General features: G+C 42.2%; 1 protein-coding gene and 1 long non-coding RNA gene across 3 annotated transcripts in view; one reads left to right on the top strand and one right to left on the bottom strand.

Annotated features, from left to right (window-relative positions):
- Nucleotides 1-2,740, bottom strand: part of LOC114630975 (pyrethroid hydrolase Ces2a-like) — a 7,071-nt gene extending 4,331 nt beyond the window's left edge. For both annotated transcript variants that reach the window (XM_028779297.1, XM_028779298.1), the window contains exons 1-4: nt 2,604-2,740; nt 1,860-2,064; nt 806-944; nt 28-161 (exon numbers count right to left, since the gene is read on the bottom strand). In XM_028779297.1, the coding sequence (XP_028635130.1) occupies nt 28-161; nt 806-944; nt 1,860-2,064; nt 2,604-2,679 (554 nt within the window). In that variant the 5' untranslated portion in view covers nt 2,680-2,740. The remainder of the gene's footprint in view (nt 1-27; nt 162-805; nt 945-1,859; nt 2,065-2,603) is intronic.
- The window catches only part of LOC114631001, a 24,826-nt gene continuing 1,538 nt past the window's right edge, over nt 940-24,227 (top strand). Inside the window, exons 1-2 of the long non-coding RNA XR_003712889.1 lie at nt 940-974; nt 23,278-23,321. This is a non-coding gene — a long non-coding RNA (uncharacterized LOC114631001). The remainder of the gene's footprint in view (nt 975-23,277; nt 23,322-24,227) is intronic.

Genomic DNA, 24,227 nt, shown 5'->3' with positions numbered 1-24,227 from the left:
CATTACCCAGCGCAGTCCCAGGCTTACCTGAAGAAGCCAAGGATACCCAAGCGATACTGGATGGAGACAACTACTACTTCCTCAGTAGCTGCCAGTGTGGATCCATCATTGATGGAAGCCCAACCTAGAACCAGTCCACCACCGTGGATCCACACCATCACCTGGAGACAGCAACTCAGATGCCAGAAGGCCCACACACATCCCTAGCTCATCTAGACTTCCCACTAGGTTATTAACTGCTTTATTTTTTTCTGTGCAGGTCGACCTACAAACAGATCTCAGGATGTCAGAAAGTGAACCACAGATGAGGTGCTTTAGGCCTGTGAGCATGTTTCCATTCCTGCTTCCCCAACTCTAAAAATCTTAGCATGGATTAGACTCCAGGTCTAAATTAAAGTCATTGTTATTCTCAGACTATGTAAGTAGAAGAAAGACTGGAGGGTCTTCCTAAGTGACTTTCCTGATTGCTAATCAGAATCGGCATCATATCTAACTGGCTGAACAGATGACTTGGTGCCAGAAATTTGGGTGATGTCAATATTCAGCTGGTGTGCCAAATTGATAGAAGTGCCCGGGACTGTGAGACATACACACACACACACACACACACACACACACACACACACACACACACTCACACACTCCTTTAAGCAGCTCACCATGGGCTGACATGACCTTCTTGAACTCAGTAAGGTTAGACTACTAATCAGGATCTAAACTACAGTGGAGCTCAGAATTATTTTGTTCCTTCCCGTCCTCCACAGAATAAATGACCTGTTCCCCGTGGCCATAGCCTGGCACTCACAGGCAGGTTGGAGCCCTCATGGGCATGAGCTGGTGTGTAGATGTTGAGATACAGGCAGTCCTCAGACATAGAGATGAGAGGTATGTTCAGCTTCATCTCCTTCCTAATCTCTAAATTCATCATATCAGTCTGCAGACACCTAGTGAAAATGGAAGACAGGAATTTCAAGGTATGTGGTGGTCAAATCTGTATCTTAGTCTGAATTTTCTCTTAGGAACCCACAGCTGCTGCTTTCCATGATGGCTTGCTGACATGAGTCTTCTCTAAAGTCCCTACCACAGTAAAGGCCACCAGTCCTGTACAAATAGAGACAAAGTTTTTCATGGAGGTCGTACCATACATAGTTATATTCTGGGGGACTACTTTATGGAGACTTATGACAGATTTACTGAAAATTGATATGCTTTCTGTTCCAATATTCAATCCTTCTATATATAAAATTTAAATTCTGGCATGGTGGTTAGATTTGATTGTTGACTTGACACACTGTAGAATCATCTGGGAAAGGAATCTTTCTAAGAGATTTTTTTTTTTTTGATCCTGTTGGGAGATCCGAATGTCAGTAGAATTTATCTTGATAATATTCTTTCCAATAGGAATACTTGCCCATGGTAGGTGGCACCATACTCTAGTAAGGGCTACTGGATTGTATAAGAATGGAGAAGGTAAGTGAAAGTTACTAGGCATGCCTGTGACTTTAAACTCTGTTACTCATTATGGATGTGTTGCAATGAGCTTTCTTAAACTTGTGCCTCTGTGATTTCCCACCTATGGTTGATTATATGCTTGAACTGACAGCCATAATAAAATCTGTCTTCACTAATTTACTATCTAAAGATATGTTATCACAGCAATAGAAATAACACAAAGTGCCAAACTCTGAATTAGCAGGCAAGGAGCGTTTTTCTACTGTAATCCTTAGCACATTTGTCAGAAACATGCATTGGAGATGCCCCTCAGCACAGGCAGAAAACTGCTATAGAGCTGAGGTGGAGGAAGCACTTCACTGTGGCCTAGAGCACAGGCTTAAAGTCCCCTAGGTCCCAGAACTTACATGGCAGGTTCTGAGGTTCCGTCCCTTACACCATTCCATGGCTCAGGGTCCCCAGGAGGTGCAAAGCGCAGTGGTCCTACAGGAGGCTTGGCAAAGGGAATTCCCAGGAAGGTGTGGACACCAGCTTTAGTGTCCTTCACATGGACAAATCTGCCTCTCACCTGGCCGGTGTGTGTGTTCCTGATGGGGCTGTCTGAATCCTGGCCTGTAAGTAGAGAGATGTCATCAGCTGTCACCACATTTGGGAATTTCTACCTTGTCATTGCCATGATCCATGGGGGAGGTAAGCTGGGTTGTCTCAGTTCTGCAGTAGGATGTGGGAATGAGGGCTTCTGGATCACCGAGGGACAGATACCTTGTCCACTGACCTTCTTCCAAACTGACAGGGCTCTTCCGTATTCAACAAAGTGACAGGCTCAGAGCCACTTGGCATTATGAAGGAATTATTGTCATTATCCATGTTCAGTAGCATTTCTAGGTACAACCACACACAGAGGAGGGACCTGTCTTGCTTGTTCTTCTGTCTCTGTTGCCTCTTCAGTATGTGGTAATGTCAGATATTTATCACCCTTCTGTACCCTGGTGGGATACTAGCAAGCACACTATCCCTATGCTGTCACCTGTCATTCTCCACCAGCTTCTTTTCCCTCCCTATTGCCTTCCATCCCACAAGCTCATCCTCTGATTCTACAGAACTGGGGCAGGTGTGACCCAGGTCCCTTTTGCTCACTAAGATAGTCTCACCATGCACAGGCTGGAGGAGAAGAAGGAGCCCATAGGGTACAACATACAGCCAATCAGGAAGTTTAGCGAATGACATGGTTGAATCTCAGGCTTAAACCTGTGCTGCTGTAAGATGAGAGTTTCACAGCAGGAAACAGAACAGATCTGCCTGGCTCAGGCAGGAATTTGTACCTTTATCGGTGTTTGTGTGGACATTTGATTGGATGGGGCAAAGTTCTTATTGCAGAAGAACTGATAAGGCAGAAGCCACAGGAAGCCAATAGCCAGCAGGCAGGGCAAAGCCACTTCTACACTTTCTGTTCCTTCCCTCTCCTTCTGGACAGACACAGCATGGCATCTGAAGTCCTTTTCGTATGTCAGGATCTCTGATCTCCAATATGGAGTCATTATGTTCCGTGAGTCTTTTACTCACCAACCCAATATGGATGTTGGTGTGAAGACTAGGGAACAGAAAGCGGTATCAGGAGAAGCCATGGGGCTCCTATCAAAAGATATACATTAGTCATACCAACTTAAAGAGAAGAACAAGGGCAGGAGTTTGAGTGTACCTTTCACCCTCAAGACTCCTCTGTGCTCACAACACTCATAGAGTAGTGAGTCCTCCCTGGAGGCCCATGTTGCTTATGTTGACCTTAGGATCACAGATACACATCCCCTGTTAGGTCATGGTGGCTTCATTGAAAGACACTGAAGTTCTAACACTTCTCCTCCATCTGTATAATGTGGTTACTCACAGCCCAGATCCTGTTTAGATCAACTTCACAGTCATTTGTCCATTGACAAACATTTTAAAGTTTTCTATCATTTTCTTATGCATTGTGTACATGTATGTTCAATCAGGTACATTGAGAGGTCAGAAGACAATTTGTAAGAATTACTTCTCTTTCCACCATCTGGGTTTACGGTTCAAACTGAGGTTGTTATGCTTGGCAACAAACTCCCTAACCAGCTAAGCCCCTTGCCAACCTCCCTTCTCTGTCAGGTGACTTCCATGGGGTTCAGTTTGCATATCCAGAATAGAAGTTTCTGATCAAAAGTCTTAGCAAGCTATATCAAAGAATGTCCAATGTGTAGATCAATGTAAGGCAGTCCTTTGTATGTAAGGTTGGATTTGGTGCTATGGTTTCATTCCCAGATGATATATGATCCCATAGGCCAGCACTGCAGGATTTCCTTTACATTCCTGCTTTTTCATGTCTCCTTGATACAGTGTTGTCTCTCCAACACATGCTTGTCCAATCTGTGGTCCCAGCCCTTCCTGGTAGACATTTTATTTTTAGTATTTGGATCCAAGGAACTTTTAAGCTGTGGGGACTGAAAGATCTCCAACTCCTACAATCTCTGGGTCAGGGAACCAATACCTTTATGTTTCCTAAACATTCTGGTGCTTTTTCCTAACTCCAGACTCTTTTGTAGCTCAGCTGGAGGAAATCATTCAGAAACTAGAGACATGGCAAAAATGTGGACTGGAGAAAGCACAGGTTCTCTTCTGTTGAGGGAGTCAGGGACACAGTCTAACCAACAGACAATCAGACAGACAGAGAGATATTAAAACCGAGGTCTAAAAGTATAGGATGAACATTCATGGAAACACGTGCATTGAGACACCCCTCTATACCCATTTAGTATATCCATTGTTGGCACAGGCATGAAGCACCCCCATACACGGTTGGAGGAGATTCAAAATTTTGTGGTTTCTTTGAATGACAGGGTGGCATTTTTCCTCAAAATTAAGTACACCCTTGTCCTGTGATTGATAAATTCTGCTTTCAGGGCTTTAGCACAAGGAAACAAAATTACTGATTGTAAAAAACATCAAATAAACAACAACAGCAAAGAAAATATCATGTTATAAAAAGTTGGTAAGAGCTTAACAGCAATAACAACAGGAACAAAACCATGGAAACCACTCAAAAGCCCATCAGCTTGGTTGTGGATAAATATATATTCATGTATGACTGATGCCCTTAGTCAAAGATGGCCCCTGAATCTCCATCTCCAAGATTATTAATTAATCTATTAGTAACAGAATGTTTCACCAATGATTTCTTTTCCATGATAGACTAGCCAGGGCCCTGATGTTTCTAAATCATAGACCATTTCCAAACAATTCCATTAGAAAGCAGTCATGTGGTTTCCAGGAGCAGAGATCAGAGAGTGATTGACATAAATGAACACAAGGAACCTTACTCCAGGGAAAGAAACACTTTCATACCTGAAGTGAGGTTGGTTCACTACTTCATATTTTTTTTTGTTTGTGTTAACCAGGCTATGTACAAACATTCAACAATTAAGTTTTCCAACAACAACAGAGTTACTCAAAATCTAAAATCCTCTTTGCCAATGTCCAATTCATTGGCAGAAATGCCATGGAAACCTCACAGTGATGTGTGCAGTGGGAGTTCAATGATGCATTCAGGCCTAGTGGAAGTACCAGACATAAGCCTTCCTGCAGGCGTGAAGAGTTCTTCCCTTGTGAACCCAACTGAATCCTGTTGTTAACATACACACACACACACACACACACACAAACACACACACACACACACACACACACACACACACACAAACTCTCTGTCTCTCTCTCTGTCTCTCTCTCTCTCTCTCTGTCTCTGTCTCTCTCTCTCTCTTTCCCTTTGTGGGAAAGAGACACTACAAAAAGCATCACTTTAGTAATGTCCTAGGGTTGGCCTTCCAGTTATTCCATGAATCCTGCAAAAGGGAGAAAGAGAGAGAGAGAGAGAGAGACAGAGACAGAGACAGAATGACACAAAGACTCACACATACACATTGACTCAACCACCTGCAATACACACATACACAGAGACACACACACCGTTCCACACATATATACAGACTCACACACAGACCCAAACACATAGACACAGCCAAGGACACACACACCCAGAGACATACATATACAACACACACACACACACACACACACACACACACAGAGACACCATTATTATCATCATCGTTATCAGCTGTGCCAGGACTCACAAGAGAGCTGCTGGGAAAAATAACAGCTCTGTCCTGTACATAAAATGTCCAACCTGTTGTAGCAAATATCAGGAAATGAAGAGATGATGGAAAACTAGTCAATGACTTAAAAATCCTGTATGCTCCAAGTGTTGATATTGGGTAAAGATAAGCAGTTGGCCACCGTGGCTTTGTTAACTCTTCTTTACCTCTGAAAAAGTTGCTTTGGATGCTGTCTGTAAACAGTCCTGATTTTCTGTGCCTAAGAATATAGAAGGTTTCAGTTAAACCCTCCTCCTCCTGCTCTGTCTCTGTCTGCTTCTCTCTCTCTCTCTCTCTCTCTCTCTCTGTCTGATTTCTACCAGCTCCTACCTCTAGACACTCTCTGCCCCCAAGGCACCACTTTCTCACACTCCAGAATTGCTGCCCACCTTGATCTGACCCATGTGAATCAGTATCTTTGATGCCATGTTTGTGAATGTTGCCAAGGTCACAAAAGAACAATTTTCAACATCTCTCTGAGACTAAATGCTCATCCTGTCTCCTGTGACTTGCTGCCTACAAACAAAGCCTTACCATACCACACAGCACCTTTGCCCATATATATTACTGATGGCACCAGCCACTGATGCTTGACAGTTATTGTAACAGACAACAAATACTGAAATGGTCCTACTTAGAGCCTGACTATGCCCACAAAGCTTTATCTTCTAAGAAAATCAATGAAATCTTGTGTGATCAGATAAAATGTCCTTCTGGCTGTTAGCTAAAAAGCCAGACCCTAGAACAGGAGACATTGGCAGAACTCAAATTATGTGAACACATTTCTTTTTCTGCTTTTCATTTTATTTTTGAGACAGAATATTATCTGTAGTCCAGACAGGCCTGCTATCTCAGCTTCTTGGATTCTGGCTTCACAGGTGTGACACAAAGCATTCAGCCAACACATCTGCTTTAAGTAATCCTGGGCATTATCTACAGGCTCTGACAATGTGATGTTCCCAAGTATGTTGCAGAATAGGGTGAGATCAGGGAGGGAATAGGATGCAACTCTATCCTTCTTACAACTGTCACTGATTCTAAGCCCAGGAATCCAAACAGTAGCCATGAGTGAGCCATGTCCCAGACAGTAGCCATGAGTGAGCAATGTCCAAACTGTATCCATGAGTGAGTCAGGCAGATCCTGCTGAATGGTGAACCTTGGTGACCTTCTAGAGTCTGGTGACCCATAGCAGGGGTAACAGGTGAGGTGTGTTCAGTGGATTGGACTGTGAAGGCTTAGGAAGAGTTCAATGAAGTTTACCCTATCAGATTGGAGAGGCCCAGGAAGAGGTGTGAGTGGGCAGGGATCATCAACTGTAGCACATGCTCTGGGCATAAAGCCATTCTGGGTCAACCTGTGATAAGGGCCTGAAAGTTGCTGATAGGCTCAGAACACACATGCCTTTTGTACTGAAATCCAACCTGCCTTTCACCAGGTTATGTACATGGTGAACTGAACCCAGAGACGGCCAAAGTCAACTGAGGCATGGTGGGTGCACCAGGAACTTCTGTATACCCTAATAACTGTGTACAGTGCCCTGTTGAAAGATGCTGATCTGTTCTATCCTAGGGTTTGGCGCACTCACAGATACTTGGCAGCATGAATATATTATATTATCATCCAAAAGTCCAGTAGCAGCTACAGCTACAAAAACACAGAGGGAAAAGATCCATCTGGTCCTTTATCCTCTGACTTGCATGTCCAGCTTAGTTCAGAACCCCTCACTCTGGGCTGGCTCCTCAGTATGGATGACCTCCTCTGGCTGGTATCCTTTGCTTGGCTGATTGCTACTCTGTATCCTTGGTTGTGTATTTTGGTCTATGTACTTTGGTCTGGGCTTTGGGAGTCAGTTATCTCTTTCCACAATGTAGGTTCTTGGGGTTGAACTCTGACCACCAGTTTGGAGGTAGGCACCCTTGTTTGCAAAGTCATTTCACAGGCCCTGGTGAGGGAATTAGGAGACACACATTTCTAACAAGGTCTTCTGACATCTCTGTGAGTTACTCCCTCTCTGTAGTCCCAGCCCCCAAGTTCATTGAACTTACCAGTTTTAAAAAGGTTCGTATGTCTCCCTTAAGAGTCTTGCCATGCATGAAGAGAGTGAGAAACAGGAGCCCATAGGCTACACCATTTGACCAGTTAGGAGGAAGTTAGCCTAGTGATATGTTAGACCTGAAGGCCCAAGTCTGTTGCCAGTGTGTCACTGACAGGAAACAGAATATTGGGACCTTTCTCAGACAGGAAGTTTGACCCCACCTAAAGTAGGTGGAAAGTTTGCTGGGACAGGGCAAAATCATAGAACTTGAACTCACAAGGCAGAGATTACAAGAGCCAGAAGGCAACAGATAGGGCCAAGGGAAGTCAGCCATTCGTGCTTCACCTGTAGCCTCATGTACAAAGCACAACAGAACTTCTAAGGTCCTTCTAGGATACCAGTAATCCTCTCTTCAAGCCCAGAGTCACTGTGTTCCCAGCCATTTCAGTAATAAGCCTATGGCAAGTGTTGGTATTGACAGGAGGCTGCAGAAAGCCTTCAGTGGAAACATCAGGTTGTCTCCTCTAAGTAGATGTATGTGGAAGATATCCCCAGGAGGAGAATTCAATGTAACTCTGAGAAATGTTACACGGATAAAATGAATTTGCCATGCACTCTGAAAACCACTCACTGCTTTAAATACTGAAAGTTTTCTGAGTCTACTTTTCGGGACCCCCATCCCAGTCACGATTTTATGTCTACATCTGCTTCCCTGTAATAACATAGCTGTTTCATTGAAATGCACTGCAAATCTGGCTCCTCTGAAGATCTTATCCCCCTACAATGTCCATCTCCCTCCTGCATTACTCTCATGGCCAGCTCCTATGGAGAGCAGGAGTTCACAGTCCTTTACCTACTCTACAAATTTAATGGGGGACACCATGGTTCCAGTGTCCGGAACTAGCTAGGCTCTCAGAGCCTGTATAATATAAGTCTGTAGTTGCATGCTTCAGAATCACAAAGAACCGTGGCAGGATACATTAAAGAATCCTGGATCAGGAGAAGCTACCGACTAGCCCAGTGTCAGACAGTCTGTAGTACGACCTGAGGATTTGTCTTGCTTCCATTGTTCCAGTCCCCCGATATCTTGGGTACCTATACGCTTGCACTAAAGATGGTCCTTCTTGGTTGTTTTGTTTCTTCTAGAAAGGCCCATCTATGGCTGCTCTTACCTCCTTCAAACAGCAAGGTCTGCTGCCCTTTCACTATAGCTCCTCAGTACACTAGTCTTAGTTTGAGTTTTATTGCTGTGAAGAAACACCATGACCATGGCAACTCTTATAAAGAACAACATTTAGTTGGGGTTGGCTTACCGATTCAAAGGTTAAATCCATTATTGTTCATGGTGGGAAATATGGTAGCATGCTGGCAGACATGGTGCCAGAAATGGAGCTGAGAGTTCTCCATCTTGATTTGCATGTAGCAAGGAGAGACTGTGTGCCACAGTGGACATAGCTTGAACATAGGAAACTTCTAAGCCTGCCCTCACAATGACACACTTCCTCCAACAAGGCCACATCTCCTACTACTGTTACCATCTATGGGCCAAGCACTCAAACACATGAATCTATGGGGGGCATTCCTGTTCAAATCACCACAGCACTCTTGTCCAGTTTGTGGTTTCAGCCCTTCATGGCCAATGTTCTCTCTCTCTAATCTATTATGTGACCATGGAATTCATGAGCCGTGGGGCTGAGATACACCCCATTGCTTCTATCTCTGGCCCAAGAAACCAGCTCCTTCATTTTCTGCATATCCTGGTGTTATTTTCCAAGACTGAACTCTGGCATCACAACTAAAGGAAATGTATCTGCCATTTATTGACCAACATTCAAAGACAGTTCATTGATGATTTTTCAAGAGAAAATGTTCCTTGGTGCATGTCTGTGAGTTTCATTGAACTTGTAGTTCTTAAATTTCACTTTTTGTCCCAGTATACACACTACTTTATAGAAAATGTCATGTGCTGCTAAGAAGAATGTATATTCTGAAATGTTTGGATGAAATGTTCTGTAGGTGTATGATGAGCCCAATTTATCTATGAGATAATTTAATTCCTGTATTTCCTCTGGTGTCATGTGGTACATCTTATGTACCCATCCCCTACCCATCCCACCTCTATCCTGTAGCTTATGTTGGTGGCAGATTCTTATAAAAGATAACTTCACAGTCAATTATGTACATTTCAGAAACCGTGGTGGAACCTTGCTGGTTTGAACACTCAGGACAATCTAGGCTCTCAAGCCTATGATAAAGCTGAAGATGGAGTCATATAAGTAGGAGTTTCAGAATCACAGAAATCTCTGCGATCATATATCAAGATGTACAGGATCAGGACCTCCCACCTATCCCAGCCAGACTTCCTAGAGGAGTGATGTGAGGTCAAGCTCAGACAGACTTTAATGCCAGCTAAGAACTCACCATGCTTCTATATGTCCAGGCCCTAATAGCCAGTCTCACAAATATCTGCAGCCTGGCACAGCACAGGTTTTCCTTAGCTCTTCTGAGTGTTCACACTGACATAGTATGGCCATGGTTTCACCCTCAGATTATGGAAAACACAATTTCACCTCAACAAGTATAATACCAAAAATGAAGAAGGATTGCTTTGAAAACTAGTTGGTGCAGATTTGCCCCTACAGTCTTAAAGCATCTGTATATTTTGCCCAAGGTAATAACATTTACAGAAGTTGTATTAATGTAAGCAATGTCTTGATGCAGCTGATGTAAGAGAGAAAGGAACGAGGAATCCCATGTACTGTTATATAGCTATGCTGTAAATTTAGTGCTACCATACTATTGTGGTGTGTCTGATCCTGTGTTAAGCATCTAGCAGGATAGCATGGATCACCATTAACTTGGGCAAGATCCCATAGATGATTAATATCATTCTGTAAAAGTCCCACTGGATGGTGTCAATTTAATACACCTAAGTGGAAGAGCTGGTTTACTGGAACTGCTTATCTAAAGCGGGGTGGGGGAGATCATCAGGTTTACACATATTGTGTGCCACCCTGTCTGCAGAGAGTTTTGCAAAGCTACTTCAGTGGCTGTAGCTGCTGCAGCTAAGAGCCTACCACTGTGGCAGCAATGATGGCACGTGTGCCAAAATCTCTTTTTAATGATGCAGGGATGGGACATGATCAGAGATGACAAGTTCCCTGTCCAGCCATCAGTTACATTTACATTTATTGGTGGTATGTCAGTATCCCTGAACACTGGATCCTTGCTGGGGAAGAAAATGTAGTTTATTTCTTATCAGTTTAACTTGGCACTGAGAGTGTCACTTTGGAACCAGACAAGGATAAAAAAGGAGATCTCACACAGGAATGCCCAGCATAGGTCAAATTGGGAGCTGGACCACCATGAGAGGTGTGGTTTGAAGTCCAATGAACCTCTGAGAAAGGTCTGGTTCGATTTCCTTCAGAGAAGAAACCATAAAAGGAGCCACACTTAATAAGGATGAATGGCCTATAATCCATACAGAACTAGGGGCCACAGAGATACACTGTCCTCAGAGTGATTGGAGAGCCCAGTGATCATCTGGTTGTGGGTCTACAGGAAAAAATATAAGGCAGAGATTGATCAAATACATTGCAAAATGCTTGCCCTAGAATGTCGTTTGAGAGGTCACTGATACTGGCAAGTCAGTTGAGAGGCATCTCATGTAAGTAGATTTCCATTCTGGATAAAGGAACCAACCCTCTCCCCACTGACCCCCATACAAATTTCATTAGTCACATATCGGGGAGACCTCCAGGTAAGCAGAAGGTATAGAGTCAGCTAAAAGAGAAGTGTTCTGGGGGTTACCGAGAAAGTTCCATTAATATCTGCCATTGAACTACTGATAAATGTGTACCAGATATGAGTCATGGAGTCATAATCTACAGAAAGGGCACAACTGGGAACAGCCCAACATTTCTGGGGTCCACATTGTCAATTAGTCCAATTATAAAAATCACTTGTTACTACTTTGTCTAGAGCAACAAAGTCCAGTGGACAAGCAGTTACATTCAGGCAGAATCCCACCAGGCCCTCCTGAAGAGACTATAAGCCATTAAAGGCTACTTTTAGGGTGGACTTGACTGGAAAACGGTTTTCTCCCATCCACAGGTTATTGCTATACATTATAGTGAGTCTGATATCCCAAATCACAGGGAGTAGGATTGGTGGCTTTCTTATCACTGTCCATAAAAGGGGAGAGGCGTGTGTCTGTGGATTGGCTGCTTTAATTGCAAACATGAGCAAGAATAGGGTATAGGTTCCTGTCTCTTTCCCTTCAGGGAAATTATCTGGGGTTGGTTTATGAGGGCTTTAAGGGTCCCCCAAGTCACTTGTGTCAGGCCTAATTGAGGGCTTCCTCTCCTCCAGCATGCTCTCTGTGATCCTCCCCTTTTTGTTCCATGGTAAGGAGGGTGCTGCTCCCCAGCTGCCAGTAGTCGCGCTTCCCCATCAGACTCCCTTTGTGAGAGGATCTGCAATGTGTTCCTCAGTTTTGATATGTTCCAACTAGGTCTTTGGTGTTATAGAGCTTGATGGACTAGCCAGGAATCCAGATGGGTTTCTAAGCTCCTTCAGTTAAAAAAAAAAAAAAACAACAAAAAAAAACCCCCTCTCATCCCATGATTAGCTGTGAGGTTGGTCGCCTTAAATGTTGGTTAGGAAATCCTACCAGTAGACCAAAGGTAGAGGGGTGATGCAGTGCAGTATGGTGTCCCAATGCTTATAGGGAGGAAGCATGCTTTCTTTAAAGTTTTAAAATTTAAGTGTAAATAATGCATCTGATACTTTGTCTTGAGGCTTTAGACCTTGGTCTCCCAGCATCCCCTTCTTTAATTGTTATTGGAGGGATGAGTGGGCTTGTTCTATGATTCCTTTTCTTGGGGATTGTGCGGTATTTCCAATGGAGTGGTCTATTCCCCATTCTTTCTGCAGGCCTGTTGTCTGTTTTATTTTATTTTTTTATGTTTTTTAAGATTCTAGACATTTTATTGTATCCTTGGGAATAGGAAAGAGATTTAAGAATAACATGACATTGAATTTCCTTCCAACCTAGAAGGTAGCATAGATAAAGATGGAATTAAATTGATTTGAAGAAAAGAAGATGGTGGTATTTCTTTCACAATTGGGCTTGTGCATCAAGATTAACATTCCCTACATACAAATTTAAAATAAAATGTTCTTCTGGTAGATTAAATCCAGGGAAATAAATAAATTAGGCATGGTTAATTTCACAGATGTAAAGATGGTTAAATATTCAGAAAACTTCTCACAACATTCCTCATAATGGACACACACACACACACACACACACACACACACACACAATGTATTTGAAAATTTTAATATGGGTGATTTTTAAAAATGCGTTTAATTAAAATTCTCTAATAAATTTAAAACTAAGTATATCCTCCACTACTAAGTATTTTCATTATAATTACTATGTTTTTCTCAGAACCATCCTATCAGTATTATATCTGAAAATTTATATTGCAATGATAAATAAATGAACACAGAACCAAATATATTGTTAGCTAATAAAATTCAAGTGTAGGCTGAATGTTTTGTTGCCTTCTAAAATTAAACAAAACAGAACAAAAGAAAAACAAACAGAAAACAAAACACAGTAAATGATAGGACAAAAATACTTCAGGTTTACTTTACTCTGAGCCCAGTGTTTTCTTTCTTTCTTTTTTGTTTTGTTTTTGTTTTCATAGCATTTATTTTTTGTAAATATTCTTTTCAGTTTCTTTTTTTTTGAGAAATACAAAAGAAAGCATTCTTGGGCTGACAGCAATTCAATGTCTAATCTATATTTTACAGAAAGTATCTAATTTTATAATTTTTTTTCTCAAATCGTAATTAATTCACACAGGGGTTATAAACACAGAAAGGCAGGATGTGGGGAAGGGAATGACACTGAAGTGTGGGTGTTCAGGGGGAATACAGATATCTTCAGAACCGGGTATTGGCTGGGTGAAGGTTCAGGGGACAAGTCACTATGACTCTGCCTATGACTCGATTGTCCTTATCTAAGTTGGTATTGTCTGCCAAGGCTACCTATTTACAAGGTCTATGACTACTCAGGCTTATAAATTTCCACAAAAGCTGCCTGTTGACATTAACTTATAGCCATCTGTTTCAATGTTTTTCCACTGAGACCCAAGACTTGGTGTTAGTATACCTGTATGACAGGCCTATTGCTGATTTTATGCCTATGGCTGATTTTAGACCTACAGTGTGTAAGCAGGGCTGCCCCTGACATCTCCTCCCTTCTCTAAGTATAGAAGGGCTGTGGAAATTCTAAACTTTCGAAGGTGGGGATAGAGGCCTGACCTCCAGTATTTGAAGGGGACTTTGTAATGGCTCCCGTTTCCCTGTCGTTGTCCAGTGTGGCATGAGGGCCATACCCGTCCCGATGTCTTTTTCTTGGAGAGGGGATACTTTTGACATCAACCCCTATGCAGTCAGGCTTGTCCCTCAGGGAACCCAGATAGATATTTTTATCTTTTATTGATATTCCCTTGCAGTGCTTAGCCTCACAGCCTAAGCAAGAATTCAGATCGCCTGTCAGAGGGGGTTCTCGGTAGCCCCTCTCTGCTTGGTCTAGGGATGGAAGTACCCTCTTTTAGGTTGGGTGGAGATGAGTTTTGGGAACACCCTGTATAAAGTAACAACCTCATCTTGAGTCTCGTGGTCCTCCATAGCTAACTTATGATAATGTATCTGAGTAGGTTTTGCTACCAAATTATTTATCTGTTTTATCACAGAGTTAGTCCACCTATTTGAGGGCCAAGGACCAGCAGAAGAAAGCAAAAAGAACCCAAATAATGGTCCCAAGATGGAAGGAAATAGGGTTGACAACCTTGGAGAGGCTGCAAACAAATTCTTGTACCAGAATTCATCTGTCTCGTTCTCTTTCTGATTTTTCTTAGGGCCTTCCTTCACTACCTATTTCGTTCTCTCTTTAACCCTCCTTGCCTTGTCTATGTAAAGGCAACCTTCTTCTTTGAGGGTTGTACACAGTCAAGAGCTGTACACAGCCTTTTCTATTGTACTAGAGTAAATCAAGTCCAATAATGATCTTTGTGATTTTAGGAAGTCTCTTCAGACAGCAAAACGAGGGATTTCTTCAGATTAGTGATGTCAATCTCTAGCTGTTTGATGTTCTTGTCAGTGGCCCTTCAAAGATCTGAGTAGTATAAGTTCGGAGGCCAGCATCTGGATTAGAACTTCTAACAGCAGACATCACGGGTGATTAATTTTTACCTGGAAAGGAAAAAGAAGGGAATTCACAGGGAGATTTCTCTTCCCTGGATGTAAATTGTTATTCATCGTATTTATGGTTGGGCCTGGCTTTGTGGGGGTATCTATTTTTTTCATTAATCTTTTTGGAAGCCGGTTAGCTGTGCCTTCTGTGGTATTGGACAGGCATATCAGTCCTTGGCCCCATAAGGGAACTGGGTCTGGGCCATTCCCTTGAAGGGTAAGAGGGTCCTTCCCCATATCTGTGGCAAAGTTTTGTTGGTCTTGGTGGTGCCAGAGGCAGTCAGCAGCAGATTTGCCATGAGCTTTCAGCTTTAGAGAGATAAAAGTGAACAAGGCATGATGGAGAGTATTTCAGGGGGACTCCTTTTGAGGGGGTACTGTTCCCCCTCTTTTGTTTTTAAAGCCAATTTTTCAGAGTTCTTGTAAAATCAGGGCAGAAGCACCAACAGTCGCTCCTTCCACACTCAGAGAGTCATCAAGACCCTATTTAAGGATATATAAATCTAAATTAATAATCTTTTGTCAAAGGACTGTTATAGCACTGCTGTCAACTAATCAGACTATATAATATATCCATTAGTAATAGCTTCTTCTACTTTTTGTGAGATTACCTCTCTTTTGTCAATTAATTGTTGAGGAAAATTGGGTTTACCTCTCTCTTGAGAATATTGAACAGAGACTTAAATTCTTTTGTGGAGAGCTTAAAATAGGATCTTAGCCAATTAGCAACTCCTAGAAACTTTTGAAAATAATTTAAAATAAGTAAACTCTCTCCCTCTCTTTTTTTTAGACCCTTTATCTGTGTGGTTTTTTATTGGATATTATACATATTTACCTTTCAATGTTATCTCCTCTCCCATTCTCCCCCAAAACCCCTTATCCCATACGCCCTCCTCCTAATTTTTGTGAGGGTGTTCTCCATACATCCTCCCAGTCCAATCTCCCTGCTCTCCAATTCCCACACAGTAGGGGATCCAAACTTTCGGGGCCATGGCCCTCCACTTTCACTGAAGTCTAACAAGGTCACCCTCAATTCCCTATACAGGTGCATGAATCTGTCCCTTTGTGCTCTCTGGCTTCTGGTTTAGACTTTGGGAGCTCTGGTTGAAACTTTTGATACTCCTTCTAGAAAGGACCAAAGCATCCACACTTTGGTCTTCCTTCTTCTATGTGAGTTTTATGTTGTCAATACCTAGTTTCTTAGAAATTGTGAGCTTTTGGGCTAATATTCACTTATCAGTGAGCGCATACCATATATGTTCTTTTGAGGTTGGGTCACCACACTCAAGATGATATTTTCCAGCTCCATCCATTTGCCTAGGAATTTCGTAAACTCATTGTTTTTAATAGCTGAGTAGTACTCCATTGTATAAATGTACCACATTTTCTGCATCCATTCTTCTGTTGAAGGGCAACTGAGTTCTTTCCAACTTCTGGCTATTATAAATAAGGCTGCTATGAACATTGTGGAGCATGTGTCCCTGTTGTATGTTGAAACTTCTTTTGGGTATATGCCCAGGAGTGGTATAGCTGGGTCCTATTGAGTATTTTGGCATCAATGTTCATAAGGGAGATTGGCCCGAAGTTCTCTTTCTTTGTTGGGTCTTTGTGTGGTTTAAGTTGAGCGTAATTGTGGCTTCATAGAATGAATTGGGTAGTGCACCTTCTGTTTCTATTTTGTGGAATAGTTTGAAAAGAATTGGAATTAGGTCTTCCTTGAAGGTCTGATAGAATTCTGCACTAAAACTGTCTGGTCCTGGACTTTCTTTGTAGGGAGACTTTTAATGACTGCTTCTATTTCTTTTGGGGTTATGGGACTGTTTAGATGGTTTATCTGGTCCTGATTTAACATTAGTAACTTGTATTTGTCTAGAAAATTGTCCATTTCATCCAAATTTTCCAATTTTGTTGAGTATAGGCTTTTGTAGTAGGATCTGATGATTTTTTTAATTTCCTCAGTTTCTGTTGTTATGTCACCCTTTTCAGTTCTGATTTTATTAATTTGGAAACTGTCTCTCTGCCCTCTGATTAGTCTAGCTAAGGGTTTATCTATCTTGTTGATTTTCTCAAAGAACCAGCTCCTGGTTTTATTGATTCTTTGGATAGTTCTTTTTGTTTCTATTTGGTTGATTTCAGCCCTGAGTTTGATTATTTCCTGCCATCTACTCCTTTTGGGTGTATTAGCTTCTTTTTGTTCTAGGTCTTTCAGGTGCATTGTCAAGCTGCTAGTGTATGCTCCCTCCAGTTTCTTTTTGTAGGCACTTAGAGCTATGAATTTTCCTCTTAGCACTGCTTTCATTGTATCCCATAGATTTTGGTATGATGTGTCATCATTTTCATTAAATTCTAAAAAGTTTTTAATTTCTTCCTTTATTTCTTCCCTTACCTGATTATCAAGGAGTAGGGTGTTGTTCATTTTCCATGTGAATGTGGGCTTTCCATTGTCTTTGTCATTTTTGAAGACCAGCCTTAGACCATGGTTATCTGATAGGATGCAGGGAATTATTTCAATTTTTTTATATCTGTTGAGGCCTGTCTTGTGCCCAATTAAATGGTCTATTTTGGAGAAGGTACCATGAGGTGCTGAGAAAAAGGTATATTCTTTTGCTTTAGAGTGAAATGTTCTATAGATATCTGTTAAGCCCATTTGGTTCATAACTTCTGTTACATTCACTATATCTCTGCTTACTTTCTGTTTCCATGATCTATCCATTGCTGAGAGTGGGGTGTTGAAGTCTCCCAATATTATTGTGTGAGGCGCAATATGTGTTTTGAACTTTAGTAAGGTTTCTTTTATGAAAGTTGATGCTCTTGTATTTGGCGCATAGATATTCAGAATTGAGAGTTCATGTTGGTTGACTTTTCCTTTGACAAGTATGAAATGTCCTTCCTTATCCTTTTTGATAGCTTTAAGTTGAAAGTCAATTTTATTCGACATTAGAATGGCTACTCCCGCTTGTTTCTTAGGGCCATTTGCTTGAAAAATTGTTTTCCAACATTTTACTCTAAGGTGGTGTCTGTCTTTGTCACTGAGGTGGGTCTCCTGTATGCAGCAAAAAGCTGGGTCATGTTTGCTTATCCAGTCCGTTAGCCTATGCCTTTTTATTGGGGAATTGAGTCCATTGATGTTAAGAGATATTAAGGAGAGGGTGTTGTTGCTTCCTGTCATTTTTGCTAATAGTGGAGACATCGTTTGTGTGGTTATCTTCTTTTGGGTTTGATGAAAAAGGATTATTTTCTTGCTCTTTCTAGGCTATGATTGCCCTCCTTGTATTGGAGCTTTCCTGCTATTATCCTTTGTAGAGCTGGATTTGTGGGAAGATACTGTGTAAATTCGGTTTTGTCATGGAATATCTTAGTTTCTCCATCTATGGTAATTGAGAGTTTTGCTGGGTAAAGTAGCTTGGGCTGGCATTTATGTTCTCTTAGGGTCTGTATGATATTTGTCCAGGATCTTCTGGCTTTTATAGTATCTGGTGAGAAGTCAGGTGTAATTCTGATAGGTTTGCCTTTATGTGTTACTTGGTCTTTTTCCCTTACTGCTTTTAAAATTCTTTCTTTGTTTTGTGTATTTTGTGTCTTGATTATTATGTGATGGGAGGTATTTCTTTTTTGATCTAGTCTGTTTTGTGTTCTGTAGGCTTCTTGTGTGATTATGGGCATCTCATTCCTTAGGTTAGGGAAGTTTTCCTCAATAATTTTGTTGAAGATATTTACTGGTCCTTTAAGTTGGGAATCTTCACTCTCATCTATACCTATTATTCTTAGGTTTGGTCTTCTCATTGCATCCTGGATTTCCTGGATATTTTGTGTTAAGAACTTTTTGCATTTTGTGTTTTCTTTGAGAGTTGTGTCAATATTTTCTAAGGTATCTTCTGCACCTGAGATTCTTTCTTCTATCTCTTGTATTCTGTTGGTGATGCTTGTGTCTATGACTCCTGATTTCTTTCTTAGGTTTTCTATCTCCAGGGTAGTCTCCCTTTGTGATTTCTTTATTGTTTCTACTTCCATTGTTAAGTCCTGGATGGTTTTGTTCAATTCCTTCACCTGTTTGTTTGTGTTTTCTTGTAATTCTTTAAAGGATTTTTGTGTTTCTTTAAGGACTTCATCCTGTTTTCCTGTGTTCTCAAGTTTTTTTGATAGTGTTATTTATTTTCTTCTTATAGTCCTCTAGCATCATCATTAGAAGTGATTTGAGATCTGGTTCTTGTTTTCCTGGTGCTATGGGGAGTTCAGGACTTTCTAATGTGTGAGAACTAGGTTCAGATGATGGCAAGTACCTTGGGTTGCTGGTGCTTGTGTTCTTGCACTTGCCTTTTGCCATCTGGATCACCTTTGTGCTATCTGTGCTGTCTCTGACTGGGGTCTGTCTTTCTTATTATCTAGGTTGTGTCAGAACTGTTTGAGATGTGTTTTGCTGCTGGGGTTAGAGCTGAGGCCCAAGATGTGCTCCATGCTCTGGTGGAAACCGGAAGGGGCCTGGGCTCCGGGTCAGGAGTGGATTCCTGGGTCACAGTGGGTCCCATTTGCTCCTTGATTGGGGGCAAGTATTGCCACCTCCTATCCTTGCTTCCTCTGGGTTCTGTGAGATTGAGTGCAGAGCTGACTCCCAGGCTCTGCTCAGGTTCAGACCAGAAGGAACTCATGCCCCGGGCCAGGAGTGAGTTCCTGGGTCCCAGTGGGCCCCGGTTGCTCCCTGTTTGGGGGCAAGTGTTGCCACCTCCTAGCCTAAGATACTGCTTGAATTAGAGCTACTGAGATCCCTGTTTCCTCTGGGTTCTGAGAGATTGGGTGCAGAGCTGACTCCCGGGATCTGTGAGTGCTCGGGCTCAGACCGGAAGGAACCTGCGCTCAGGGCCAGGAGTGAATTCCTGGGTCCCAGTGGGTTCCGATTGCTCCCTGTTTGGGGGCAAGCATTGCCTCCTCCTAGCCTAAGATACTGCTTGGCATAGAGGTCCTGAGAGCCCTGCTTCCTCTGGATTCTGTGAGATTGGGTGCAGAGCTGCCTCCTGGGATCTGCGAGTGCTCAGGCCCAGACTGGATGGAGTCCGTGCTCCGGGCCAGGAGTGAATTCCTGGGTCCTAGTGGGTCCCGGTTGCTCCCTGTTTGGGGCGAGTGCTGCTTTTTCCTTACCTGGGATGCTGTCTGAGTTAGAGCTCCTGGGAGTCCCTTTTTCTCTCAGTTTTCTGGGGTTGGGTACGGAGCTGCCACCTGTGACCTGCCCTATGCTAGGGCCCAGACCGGAAGTCCCTGTTGTCTGTTTTAAATCAAAGGGCACAACCTTCAGAACGTTGCCATTTTCATGGATGCAATGACAATTGTTGTATTTTCCTTGGGTTCCTTGGGATGGCAGAAATTATCAAACCCATGGATAACATCAATAATACAGAAACAAACAGAAATACTAAAAAAACAATAAAACAAAGAGAGAGTTAGTTTAAAAAGTCAGATAGTTTGACAAAACCCTATCCAAAAAAATTGAAAGGTGAAGAGAGGATTTCAATTAACACAACTAGAAATGAAAAACAAATCATAACAACAGACCCTGAGGAAATCCAGAGAATCATAAGAACATATTTTAAAACCCTGCACTCCACCAATTTGGAAAAGCTAAAAGAAAAAATAATTTTTCAGTACATTCTACTTACCAAAGTTAAACGAAATTAGAGAAGCAATTCAAACTGATCTACAACCCCTAGTGAAATAGAAGCAGTCATTAAAACACTCCCAACCAAATGACACCCAAATCCCAGTGATTTCAGTGAAGAATTCTACAAGAATTTCACATAAGTGTTAGTGTCAACGTTCCTCAAAGTATTCTACAAAATAGATACAGAAGGAACCTTGGCCAATACATTTTACAGGAACTCTGGTACCCAAACCATAATATTCGTCATAAACATAGGTACAAAAATATTCAAATACTTGCAATCTGAATCTAACAACACATTGAAAGATCATCCTCCATCATCAAGTAGACTGTATCCCAGAGATGCAACGATTGTTCAACACAGAAAAACTCATAAATGCAATGTACCATGCAAACAAACTGAAAAAAAAAATGCTAGGTCATCTCCGAAGATGCAGAAAAGGCCTTTTACATTGTCCAATACGCATTCATGATAAAATTTCGGAAGAGATTCCAGATGGATGTCAATATAATGCAGTTTATAGTGAGATCATAGACAACACCAATTTAAATAGAGAGAAATTGAAAACAATTCCACAAAAATTAGGAACAAGACAAATTTGTCTACTCTCTTCATGTCTATTCACTATAGTACTTGATTTTCTAAGCTAAAGCAATAAGATGACTGAAATATTTCAAGGGGAGACATATTGGAAGAAGTCAAAGCACCTGTATTTTCAGAAGCTATGAGAGCATGTGTAAGTGACCTGAACAATTCCACCAAAAAACTTCTACGGCTGATAAATCAACAAAGTAGCTGGATACAAAATTAGCTCACAAAAATCAGTCATTCTCCTATATACAAAGACAAGTGACTGATAAAAAAATCAGAAAAATATCTTTCATAATAGCTACAAATAATATACAGTGTCTGAAGTAACTCAAGATAAAAACTTCAAGTCATTGAAGAAAGAAATTGAAGAACATATCAGAAGTATCAGAAGATGCAAAGATCTCCCATGCTCATAAATTGCTAAGATTGTCATAGCAAAAAAATCTTATGAAAAGTAATCTATAGGTTCAATGTAACACCCACAAAAATTTCAGTGCAATTCTTCTCAGGGCTAGAAAGGACAATTTCCACCTTTATATGGAAATACACTGTCATAGTCAGGGTTTGTACTTCTGTTCAAAACATCATGACCAAGAAGCAAGTTGGGGAGGAAAGAGTTTATTCATTTTACTCTTACACATTGCTGTTGATCATCAAACAAGTCAGGACAGGAACTTACACAGAGCAGGAACTTGGAGGGAGGAGCTGATGCAGAGGCTATGGAGGGGTGCTGCTTACTGGCTTGCTTCCCCTGCCTTGCTCAGCTTGCTCTCTTATAGAACTCAAGACTACCAGCCTTGGATGACAGCACTCACAATGGACTGGGCCCTCCCACCCTTAATCACTAATTCAGAAAATGCCTTACAGCTGGTTCTCATGGAGCCATTTCCTCAAGGGAGGCTCCTTTCTCTGTGATAACTCCAGCTTGTGTCAAGTTGACCCATAAAACCAGCCAGTGCAGACCCCAATTGTGGAGTTAGGAACTTGTAAGTCCTGAAAGCAGGACTTTCCGGGTGATGGGCATACACACATAATTCCCCTTTCCCCGGATCACAGTTTCTCAGGTTCCTCTTCCTCTGCACCTGTGACATCCTGAATACAAATCTACTCAGAAAAGCCCTCTGACTTCTCACCTTGTAACTTCCTGCCCCTCCTCTTTACACCAATAGTTTCATTGACCCTTTACTGCAATAATTCTGAAAATGGTGCCTCTAGGATTGGAGAGAGGGCATCAGAACCTCTGCTGTGCCTTCCAAGGGGACTAAAGGAAGATCAGGAATGGGAGGCAGCTCTGCTTCACTGGCTGGTCATTGGTTCCCACCACTCAGCTCTGTCAATATACCTTTGCCACTCTTAGCGCCTGCTCCCACTGTGCCTACTCTCCTTCAGTTCCAAGCTCCTGCAGGGGCAAGGTTCATACCCTCTGTGGTCAGTCCCAAAGCAGTGCAGACTTGGGGCTGCAAGGTAATTATGCTAGGGGACAGACTTCCTGTGTGGCTCAATACTACAACCTGTGAGGTTCTGCTTTTCCTCTCTTTTATGTGCATGGTGAGAATACTAAGGGAGGAATGGGGGACCCATGTCCAAGCTGCCCACACTTACTTGATGAAGATTTGTTGGTAGAGAATACAGGAGTGAAGGTGTCAGTCAAGAAGAAGCTGGTAGAGATGGCAGTATAGGAGATGTACTTCTCCTGATGCCCTACTAAAGCCCACAGGCTAGCCCCTCTACCAAACAAAAGGTCTGTGATGCCAGATGTGCTGACTTAAGATCCCAAGGAATAGTTTTCAGTGTCACTCCTATAGCCCCTATACTGGCTCACATAGGGTTGGTGGTGCTATTGACACATATGTGGTCCAGTGCTGGAAGCTCATAGGGCTGAATGATAGCCTTGAATCCCATGGCTCCTAAATAATAAATACTAATCAGTTCAATGGACTTGACTTGGCAGTACCTTGGTGAAGACAGTGTAACAGGCAGGAAATACACAAAATCTGTGTTCTCAGTCCAGGGTCATTTGATGAGGCTAAGAAGAGGGTAGAAAGGATGGAGCAGCAAAAATGGCTGGCTGAGATGACTTACCTGTCACCTCTTTATTTACAGGCTGGAACTCATACAGACTCATCAGGACCACTGACACTGGACAGGTACAGGGTAGCTTTGTCTACTTGGAGGGCATAGACATGGGAGTCCACACCTTCCTGGAAACTCCCTTGGCCAAGCTAACTGCAAGACTTCTGCAGTTTGCACCTCCTGAGGCTCCTGAACCATGGAGTGGTTTGAGGGATAGGACTTCTCACCCAGCCTTGTAACCTCTGGGCCCAGAGGACTTGAGGCCCTGGGGTGGGCTAGTGTTCTGAGCTCTAGCCCAGGCTGCAGTGGCTCCTACTTCACAATCCTATAGTTTCCCTTCCTTATGGAGTAGGGGGATTTCCACATATATTTTCCAAAGGGCTTTCTGAGATTCAGAATGGAAAAACTGATGCCAGTCTCTGGGTTCAGTGCTTGGCACCCACAGTGAGCTAGACTTGTGTATTGAGATAGGAGCAGAGGTACACTTGTCTTGAGATCCAGGCTATGCCATGTGTCTCTGATACTAGGAAGAAGTATCTCTGGGAGGAGATTAGACTCCATCACTAAACCAAAGGAGCCCCTGAATTTAACGGCAGAGACTGAAGACTTGCAAATAGTGAGGTTGTGGTCCACAAAGGACTGTATCCTCCACAGTCAATGTCCCAACTTGTAGGCATACTTTTTGGGGAATTTTATTGTGTTCTATTATTTGCCATCTTTCTCCATCCTTATTCTACCCTAATTCCTTCTAATCTTCCCTTTAACACTAAGTAGAAGAGAAAGGTTAGAGGGGAAAGAGAGAATAGAAGTCTTTAGACTACTTTCTCCTGATTAGGGTTATTGAGTTCCTAGGGGAAAGTCTAATCTGCATCATCAGGATATCCCCAACCAGCAACCAGCAACCAGCAACCAGCAACCAGCAACCAGCAATCCAGCAATCCAGCAATCCAGCAATCCAGCAATCCAGCAATCCAGCAATC

Source organism: Grammomys surdaster, unplaced genomic scaffold, assembly GCF_004785775.1.
Source record: "Grammomys surdaster isolate TR1022 unplaced genomic scaffold, NIH_TR_1.0 349, whole genome shotgun sequence".
Lineage (NCBI taxonomy): Eukaryota > Metazoa > Chordata > Mammalia > Rodentia > Muridae > Grammomys > Grammomys surdaster.
The sequence above is the reverse complement of the archived record's forward strand: the minus strand, read 5'-3'. Positions and strand labels throughout refer to the sequence as shown.